At 39.8% G+C, this 10458-nt stretch overlaps 1 protein-coding gene across 1 annotated transcript; it reads left to right on the plus strand.

The window, feature by feature from the left end:
• Positions 1-1613: 1613 nt before the first annotated feature.
• On the plus strand, positions 1614-10032 carry DIO2 (iodothyronine deiodinase 2; the record flags this gene model as incomplete). Its single annotated transcript, XM_084240936.1, has 2 exons — positions 1614-1841; positions 9457-10032. The coding sequence occupies exons 1-2, from the start codon at positions 1620-1622 to the stop codon at positions 10030-10032; spliced, it is 798 nt and encodes a 265-aa protein (XP_084097062.1). The 5' UTR covers positions 1614-1619.
• Positions 10033-10458: the final 426 nt, after the last annotated feature.

A 10458-nucleotide genomic window follows, 5' to 3' on the forward strand; every position in this document is an offset into this window, starting at 1 on the left:
GAACCAATTCAAAGTCTGCTCCTAACCACTTACAAATTAACAACAACAAAAAAAAAGAATCAAGCAGAAAGGAAGATTTCCCGAAGTGTCAGTTCTCTTGGGGTTTTGCTAACAGAAGCAGGGTAAATGCAGAATTGAAAGAGCTCTCATAAGGAATTTGTTTCTCAGCCTCCTGGCATCATAATGCCATTTGATGGAAAGTTTTAATTTAATCTGCATATAGGCAAAATGGAACTTAAAGAAGGTCTGGTTACCTAACTATTTTCATGTGTAGAAAACTTTCTTTTTTGGCCCTGGAAAAACTGGGAAAAAAAAAAAAAAACTTGTATTAATTTTCTATGAGAAGTTTTAAAGAAACTCTGTCATGGTACTCAGAGTTAAAAAGTTTTCTACCTCACAACTTACTCTGAATTTTCTCAAATAAGATCCTGACTCAAAAAGAGTCACAGAACATCAGTCACAAATTTGGTGAGAGACAGTATAAAGGTATAAAGACCAAATATAAGGATTCACATCTCCTAAGAAATAGAGCAAAGACCATCTGTGATTACTCTCCCTCTTTCTACCTGCTTTGAGGAGGCTTCCTGCCCCAAATTCCTCATAAATGAACAATAATACCAATAATCAGAGGAGCAGGAGTTACCCTATCAATCTACACATCCTATTAAATTACTTTTCCTGAAGTTTGGAAGCATTTCCTGACAACAGTCAAAGGTATTAATTTTTTTTCTCTCTCTCTTTAAATCACAAAGCAAAATTCCACTGTCCCTGGGGGCCCCCCCCTGCTAAAAAAAAAAAAAGTTGTCGAGTTTTGCTTTTCTATTCACTGCAGTCCTGGCCAAAGTAAAGCCCTCTTTCTCAATGACGTCAAGATCTTTACCAAGATTAGCCTTTCATTTCTCTATTGCAGCAATTAGCCAGGGAATGTATAAAAGGCTTCAGGGAGACTCACTGGGCTGCAGAGAGAGGCACTTTGCACCACCAACAGATAGCACGAAGGCAGAGCCAGAGGCAGTGAGGAAGAAGAGAGAAGTCAGCCGCTCCTGGGAAGGGAGAGAGTGAGCCAGGCTGGGAGAAGAACAGAAAGTGTGTGTAAAACGGAGTAAAGAAGGGAAAAAACTACTCCTAAAGCACATTTTAAAAACTCTGGCAATTCAAGAAAGAAACAGGCTACGTTTCTGAACATAGACAATGAAAAGCTAAGAAAATTTTGCAATCTCTGCCACAGTCTCATAGGTGCTTGGAAATGAAAGTAGAACTGCCTGTCTTTCACCGACTCTGAGAGGGGTGACTGGATTAGGGACGGGTACGCCAGTTTTTTGTTTTTTTTTTAAACATCTAAATCCTGAAAAAAAAAAAAAAAGCAGCAGCTCCAAATTGAATGAATTGATGGGCATGCTCCAACTGCTGGGCTGGAGAGACTGGGCTTGGTGTTGCCATTTCTGCTTCTTTGAAAGAGGAGACAACTTGGGCTTCCTTTTAATTTAGTTTTTCTCCTTCTCCCCCACCCCCACCTTCCCCCTCATCTCCCCCACCCCCTCTATCACCACCCCCCTTTTAAATAAGAGGGTGAAGGGGAACCAGAGAGCACAAGGAAACTGACTCAGGAGGCAGAGACCATGGGCATCCTCAGCGTAGACTTGCTGATCACACTGCAAATTCTGCCAGTTTTTTTCTCCAACTGCCTCTTCCTGGCGCTCTATGACTCGGTCATTCTGCTCAAGCACGTGGTGCTGCTGTTGAGCCGCTCCAAGTCCACTCGCGGGGAGTGGAGGCGCATGCTGACCTCAGAGGGAATGCGCTGCATCTGGAAGAGCTTCCTCCTCGATGCCTACAAACAGGTGAGCGGCGCTGAGGGGGGCTTCTGCTCAGGTCTGCAGGGCCAGAGGCATCTCTGCTGGGGACTAGGGGACGTGGGGAGCTTGGGGGTGAGGACTCCCTATTTGGGAAGCTGGTGGTTCTACCCAGGGCAGCTCCTAAGCTTCCCTTTTCCACCTGGCATGCAAGTTAAGACAGGAGGGGTTGGGGGGGTGGAGGGCGACAGGTGTTTCACCCGAATGACCTCTGTGTGACCTCATGAGTCTCTCTAGTAACGTTCAGGAGTGTCTTGCTGAGATTTGGAGGTGGAGGGTATTTGCGCAGGCAAAGAACAACTTTGGGGCAAGTCAGAAAATGTTGGGGAAGAAACGCCACGACATTTATTCTGCTCGTCATAAAGTGAGATGTGATGTTTTGCTGGATGAGAAGCTCTGGGAGGCGCGAGAGGGAGGACAGTTCAAGGGGGTGGACACTGCAAAGCTAGAAAGAAAAAAAAATTCTCTGCTTAAATGTCTCCGGGAGTTGACAAGACTTAGCAAAATGGTCACAGCAGGTGTGTTTCCGTGTCACAGCCAGTCTATCTGGTAGAGGTGAGAGTTAATGAAAGCAAGCCAGTGGGCAGAGTCCTCTCCACTTATCTGGATTTGAACCCCTTTTGATGTGGCTTTCAGGCACTGCCTCCCCAGTTACTAGGTATCAGTTTGCAAAAGAAAGATCTGAGGACTGGCTGTCAGAAATCCAGAATTTGTAAGGAAAACCACATTTGCTTTGTTCCTCAAAAGTTAAACAAGTTGTCTCGAAGCAGATAGTTCTGCTGCAGGAGCATCTAGAAGCTGTTACAACGCGCACCTTGAGTCCTGCAGCTGGGGGTTACTTATCTTCAGAAGTTGTGTCCTAAGTGCTGCTCTGTCAATCTTTGTTTATAAGTGAGGAAGGCTGGCAGTCCAGCTTTTTTTTTTTTTTTCTGCTTGCAAATATTGGTGTAGAACCCTCAACGCCTTCCTAAAGGGCAAAGAGGAAAATTCTGGCACCGATGCTCTGTCATTTTGCCTCCTCCTTCTATGTGCATGTGATTCTTTGAAGGTCGTTGGGTTTAAGAAGAATCTCATCCCGCGGCAAAAGTTGCAGACAATTTTGATTTTCCCTAACGGTACTGGGGGCTCGTGCCCAAGATTACAGGAGACAGAAAACTCTAGAATAAAAGGGGGGGGCAGGAAATGAATAAGCCCTCCAAAAATAAACACCAGAAAAATAAACCTATGCACCAGGAAAGGAAAAGAAGTAACCTCTAGTGTCAAGGAACTCAGAATAGGATGTTCCACTAAAATCAAGCAAGAGTTCAAGAAGGAATTATTCATTGTGGATGAGGGAAGTTTTGCTATAATCCACGTTTTGTTACTGAGAGTTCCCTGCAGGAGTACATTGCTGCCCTAAAGACAGGAGAATAGTAAGAGCTCTTGATAGTAAGTGAAAATTCTTGTGTAAGATTGTGAAATGATGCTCAAAGTTCTAGCTGTAAAAACTTACTTCTGTTATCTAAGTGGGGTAAGTGGGGGCTGTGGAAAGGAGCTATTGAGAGGACCTGTGTCATGTCTGCAAATGTACACTTTGCATGTGAAATGCTTCTGTTTTGTTTTGGGCTTAGAGAATTTGGAGAAGGGTAAGAATGTGTATCAGGTATATTATTAATTAGGAAGTTCCCTCATCTGCATCTGCATTTTGCAGGAGTTATAAGATAGAACAGCTATGTCAATGGTTTGATCTCAGCTTATTAAATTCTTACTGTTTTGAAAGATAGTTTACTTTTGACTATAAAAAAAAATCATTGCTTGAGAGAATTTACCTGTGTGCCTGTATGTTGCACAAATACCTCTCAGATAAACTGTGGTGAGAGCGGTGGTGTTACCCATAAATGTTAAGTGAGGTTGTTTTGCAATTAAGCAACTAATGGAAATAAAAATGGAAAAACAAATACCGCCTTAATAAACTTTGTTATTTTTTTCACTAATGTATAGTGTTCCATTGTGTTGCAATATTTTGTCATTCCTCTTCCAAGAAGTTGGCAAGGATGAGAGATTTTTTTCTTTTTTCTTTTTTGCAAAGTTTGTGTATTCCTCGCCTGCATTATTTCTCTTTTGATTTGATTCATGACCAGGTTCATGAGGGATGTTAGGATGCTACTACGTGTGCTTTTAATGATTTATAAAATAGCTACCATGAGAAGCAGCAACCCAGGAGCCTCTATATCCAGAGACAAGACTGAATGGGTGTGCAGTGCTTAGAAATATCATGAATACAGCTCATGCTGAATTTGGGGCTCTTTCTCTGTCCAAGTTTGGCAAGGGTTGGTGGTGGCATTTGAGGGTCACTCAGAATGTCTGAAACAGGTTGAGTCACTTCCCTGAGTGCTGTTGCCATCTGTGCTACTGTCTCTGGGCGTTGGCATGTCTGGAGACACTGGAGGAAGCTCTGTTGAGATGGCATCACAGTATTTCATAATGCTGACTTGCACTATTTTGAGACTGCCACCTTCAGTAGGAGCTTTTCTGATTGAGAGCTTTACTGCACGTGGGATACAACTGAGCAGGTCAGTTCTAATTCTTCTGGTTGTGGAATGTCAGAGACTTGGGAAGGTATTTAGAGAAAGCAGAGTAATAGTGTGATCCCTGTGTTTGGCTCCTGAAAGAGGCAACAAAACAGAAACAAAAAAAATGAAACAAAAAATTCCTTTTCCTTCCAAAGGTTGAATGTGATTTAAAATGAACTTTCTAAGGAAGCATTGAAGGATAATTCAGGTTTTGTTAGTTGGTGTTGCAGACCTGGTTTTAATGAAAAAACGTCTGCAGAGACTTGTGAAGGATTGAGGTGAAGAACAGCTATTTGTTATTTAAGTTTCGCTAGTCAGTGTCATTGCTTCTAACACTGCATCCTTGTGCTGGTCCTCCAGACTCAAAAATGCAACCAATAAGCAAATGAGCCTGTCTGTGAGCCTGGCTCCTACCTAAATGAAGTGTAAAAGTAAACACGCAGTATAGATGCTGACAAGCAGTTTAGCTTCTGCACGGTTAATATTGCAGTGGCACAGAAAACATATTCATTTAAACATATAATTTTGGTTTTGAAAGAGTCTCTTTAACATTCTCCTCCTCCTCTTCATTCACCTCAAGCCTTTTGACACCAGTTTCTACAATGGAAAATGGCTCTTTTTAAGGGAGAAACATTCCCCAAAGAACACAAGACCACAGCCAGAGCCTGTCCATCACTTAGGTAGAACACTGGGAAGTGATAGCGCTTGGGGTTTACAATTTCAAGATACAAATCAAAACCAGAGTGGCCAAGAGGGAACTGAAATCAGAGGAAAGAGTAGGTAGTTTGTTCTTTAACTTTGATTTATTGGGTCAATTTGAATGGAAATGGTTAAAATGCTACTTAAAAATTGGCTACATTTTTTAAAGATGAACTGATGTCATCTCATCATTATGTCAAAGAATTTGAAATTTTTTGATGGCTAATAAAGCCTTGTCCAGGACTTCAGAGAGCAAGAAGGATGTGTACGATTTCTTCAGTCACACACCCGCCCAACGCCATTTTTGTCATTTGCTTTATTTTCTAACATGAGATTAGGTGATATTCTGTCCAGAACCGTTCTCAAGCTGTGGAAAAGAAAAACAAACATGGCTAGTAATATATGCTCTATTTCAAGCTTCTCCTTGATCGTTTTCCTTCTCATTTTCCCTCACCCTGCATTTCGCAGCTCACATGCTAAAGCAGCAGCATCCTTTTCCCGGGTCACAGACACTCTCAGTGAAAGGGGTCCCATCATCAAGGGGATCAAAATTTTATATATGCCATATATTTACACTCATTCATATTTATAAATGTGCCTATGACAACATTTGAACTTGGCCCAGAGATTTTCCCTGGTGTGAAAATGCAAGCCCTTTATCCACCCCCCTTGCTTGTGTGATACTGATGTTGGTTACCAAAACGTTTGAAAGAGCAACTGTAATAGTGCAGATGAGAAAGATTAAAGTCAGTGATGATGCTATTACATTTTACGTATGTCCTTTCTGATCCTTGCAAAATAAAGGGACCCTTTGGGAACTTCGGAACCTCAAGACCAATTAGTGAAAATGATGCTTCTTGTGTTTGGGCATTAAATACTGGGCAGGGTTCTCTTTAGAGCGGCTACTGCTGGCAGGGAAAGAGGTACCGACCTAATTACTCTTCCGCAAGAGTAAAAAATGCCTTTTGAATGCCTCTTTGGCAAATATGTCTCATTAAGGACAAAAACCAAACACAAATCCTCTAAGAAGGAGAAATTAAGATGATAGGTAACTTGTGGCCAGGAGACTTTCTGTGCCACTGTGGGAAATTAAAACAAAGTTTGGGAGTACCAGGGGATAGCTTGTTTTCGTTGAGCTACTTTCCTGCAGCCTAAATGTTATTATGGGACCAACTTTATTTTCTTCATCATTTTGGCTCTTTGTCAAGGAATGCTTTGCTCCTGGGGAAAGCAAAGAATCTTCCATCATTGACAGAGATGTTGATAGCCCCATTCCATCTCAGCTGGGTGCCTAGGCAAGCAAACTGAGAAATTCTCCATTTGAAACTCTGGTCATAATAGGAATTTAATTTTGGTGATCAAATGGAAACATGAGAAATAAACAGTAATGCTCTTTAAATTTTTTTTTTCCTGTTAAAGTTTCTAAGTTTTTTTTTTCTTTAGTGTTGCTAAATTGTCCTCCATCAGCAGGTTTTAGCAAATTTTATGATCAGTGCATGATGCTCATAAAAACAACAATTGGTCCACTCACTTTTGTATTTGCTGATTATAACGTGAGTTTTTCTTTCATAGTTTTATTAATAGCATTGATCTTATCAATGCACCTTCTCTTACCTGGTTATCCTCATGACATTTTTATCTGCAGTGAGGACTCATGGCTACTGAGTAAAGAGTAAAGAATATTGGTACTTTCATTTGGGCTCTGACAAAAGCTGAGATAACAAGAACAGAACAGTAGCTTTGGGTGTTGGTTATTTTTGTACTATAGAAAGACTTCAGGATTCACACGTCTAAATTATCAACCTCAGTGAGCTTATCCATCATCCAAATATAATTAGGGTCATTGCATGTCAAGGTTATTATTGAGTATACAATTCTTCACTGACCCCAAAGATTATAATATTTATCATTCATTCAGCAAAATTAAAATATGTAATATATTTTTTTTCCAGCTTAACAAAATGCCAGCTCCCCCCCCAACACACACCAAGACACAGAGAACATAATTTATTTGGTAACTTCCCTAATTTTTAATTTTAGACTGAAGGTATTATGCTTGTTCTAAATTTTCTAAAGTAAACTAGTCTAACTGTAGTTTGGAAAAACATTATGTGACTAATTGAACTGTACATTATGAAGAAGAAGAAAGAGGAGGAAAAAGTGCTTTAATTGTCCAAGAAAATTAACTATAGGTAACAAACAAGAGAGTCACCTGTGACTGAAGCATCAGATTAGATTATTCAGGTGAATAATCAGGAACAATGTTGGGATCAACAGTTCTGCTTGGGTGAGAGTCAGGATATCAGAGGGCCATTTAATGAGACTACTCAATTGTTCATAGGTCTCAAAAATGAATGCCAAAAATAAAAAAAAAAAAAGCAGATGGATGTTTTTACCTACCAAGAACTTATATGTGTGTAGTTCAGGGATTGTTTTCCTCCTGTCTGAGTTGCTCACTTAATAAGAAGTTGCTGAAATAGCTAATGAATTCATATGGATTTGAATACAATTGGCTCTTTATATCACAGGATGTTGAGGAACACAGCATATTATTATTAAAATCAGTCCTCCTAGATCCATTTATTGCTTCTTTAAGTGGGAAAGATGTAACAAAGTGTTGGTAGTGTTACCCTCCACTTAAATTTGCAAAGAAGTGTAAAAAGAATCCACTGGTTAAAAAGTGTAGGCCATATAAAATAAATCCAACTAAAAGCAGCTTATTATGTTCTCCAACTAGTGTCATTTGCAAATTAACCAAGAGAAAGAATCTAGGTAAACTCTCACTCTAATAGTACCTAAAAAGAAATGTACTAACTTAAATCACACCAACAACTTCCTTTTCTAAGAAAGAAGATGGTTATTATAAGATTTCCTTTAGAAAACTAACAGTCCTTGTTTCAAACCTACCCTGCCAGGATTTTTCAGAAAGGAGAGAAAGGACTCCTTTAGTTCTTTCTCTACCATTAAAATGAGTTATGCATTAGTATTAGATAGAAGCTTCTGAATAAAAGCCCTCAAGTGTTTTATATCAGTTTGGATTGTTGTGTATTTAACAATTTGCTTCTAAGTGACTTCAATTAACTGTAGTGTTATATGTGGCTGTATTTATATGAGGGAAAAAAGTCGATCGAGTTGGAAGTGTTTTGTAATATTAAGGATTGTGTATAAAAATCAATTGTCCTGTCAAAGTTGTCCCTGATATTATTGGCTTTGATTAAACCATTCTAGGGGAAGATCCAATTGTGTTAATTCAAACTGAAGTAATTGGTTATTTTATGTTGCCTGTTTTTTATTATCAATTTACAGATCCAAAAGCCCACAGGCTTTCTTTCATTCTATGTTCAACTATTTACACCACATGCAAAGGGGGCACATGGGACAATTTTCTTCTACATCTCTTCAGTCTGAGTATTTTATTATTCAGAGGAGCTTATTAATAAAATATAGGGTAGAACAGTAAATGGTTTATGGCTTCCTAGATAAAAAAGAGGAAAACAAACAAAAAAACCACATGAAAAATGAGAAATTAAATGTAGAATTCTGGAGTAATTATATGTTTTTGTTCATTCATTTGTTTGTGTAATGGAGATGTGCCAATGTGTAATGAAGTGCCAATCAAAAGAATCACAGAGTATCCAGAAGTCTTGGGGAAGGATGTCAAACTGAGGAGAGCTCAAATCTCCTCTAAGGGTAATTTTTTTTTTTTTGAAACACAAGATCCCCTAGGATAGATGGTATTCTGTTTCACATGTCTTGGTGGCATCTAATAATGATAATCTACACCCACACAGTCATTGACAGTGTACAAATAACTCTTTTCTTGGTTACCCTCCTCTGATCGTAGGAGGAAGACAGGCATTATTATCATCATTTTGCAGATTAGAAACTTGAAGCTCTGAAGAGGCGAAATAACAGTAGCCTTCCTATATATGGGACCCCAGGTTCTCTAGTTATGGCCAGGAACAGAGCCTATTGGTATCATTGTTGATTGGTTGAGATTAAATAACTTAGCATCATGTAAGAGAGTAAAGGTCTTGCCTGAGTATTTTGAAATTCAGAAGAGGGAATTCAGAAAAAGCTATGTCCTTTTGTCCGAAAGCAGACTGTTCATTTTTAACCTTTAAAATGAAGTCAATTATTCATTTGTTATATCATGTGTTTTAAGCACTGACAACAAAGGAGGGTTGGAAGGAATACCAACCTCAACTTAATTATGAAGAGTTAACAGCATTGCCTTCAGTGATTATAATAATTACCTCAAACAACGCGAGAGAATGAAAAAAGACTTTTCTTTTGGGGCTTTGACAATGTATTTAATATATTATTCTCTCCTTTCTTTTTTCCACCATCAGGTGAAATTGGGTGAAGATGCCCCCAATTCTAGCGTGGTACATGTCTCCAATCCTGAAGGAGGTGACAACAGTGGTAATGGGACCCAAGAGAAAACAGTTCATGGAGCTGAGTGCCATCTTCTTGACTTTGCCAGCCCTGAGCGCCCACTGGTGGTCAACTTTGGCTCAGCCACTTGACCACCTTTCACTAGCCAGCTGCCGGCCTTCAGCAAACTGGTGGAGGAGTTCTCATCAGTGGCTGACTTCCTGTTGGTCTACATTGATGAGGCTCATCCTTCAGATGGTTGGGCGGTACCTGGGGATTCTTCTTTGTCTTTTGAGGTGAAGAAGCACCGGAACCAGGAAGACCGATGTGCAGCAGCCCACCAACTTCTGGAGCGTTTCTCCTTGCCGCCCCAGTGCCAAGTTGTGGCTGACCGCATGGATAATAATGCCAATGTAGCTTACGGGGTGGCCTTTGAACGTGTGTGCATTGTGCAGAGACAGAAAATTGCTTATCTGGGAGGAAAAGGTCCCTTCTGCTACAACCTTCAAGAAGTCCGGCTTTGGCTGGAGAAGAATTTCAAGAAGAGATGAAATCTAGATTAGCAGGTTAAAGGTATGATTGTAATAGAGTTTTTTTTTTAATTATGTAAAAGAAAAGAAACTAAAAACTGAATCCACTATTTCAACTGAGACCCATTGCTCACTGAAAGACAGGAATTTACATGTCAGAAGAACATAAACCTCTAACATCACAGTTCTCTTCTCACCACTCAAATGGAATTTGGCTAAATAGTAGCCCCATCACTTCTCTTCCTAGTGACAAACCCTGAACGAAAAGATCCCAAGATGGAGAGAAAGAAACAGTTACTGCATGTGTTCATTCTGACTTGAGAAAGGAGTGATACAGCTGGTTGTGCTTTGGGGTGTGAAGAAGAGACTTAACCTGAATAATTACTATGTAAGGGAAGCTACTGTCTATGTTACAATAGGTGATATTACCTAAACTTTATTCGACAT

The sequence above is a fragment of the Talpa europaea genome (assembly GCF_964194135.1).
Source record: "Talpa europaea genome assembly, chromosome: 8".
Classification (NCBI taxonomy): Eukaryota; Metazoa; Chordata; class Mammalia; order Eulipotyphla; family Talpidae; genus Talpa; species Talpa europaea.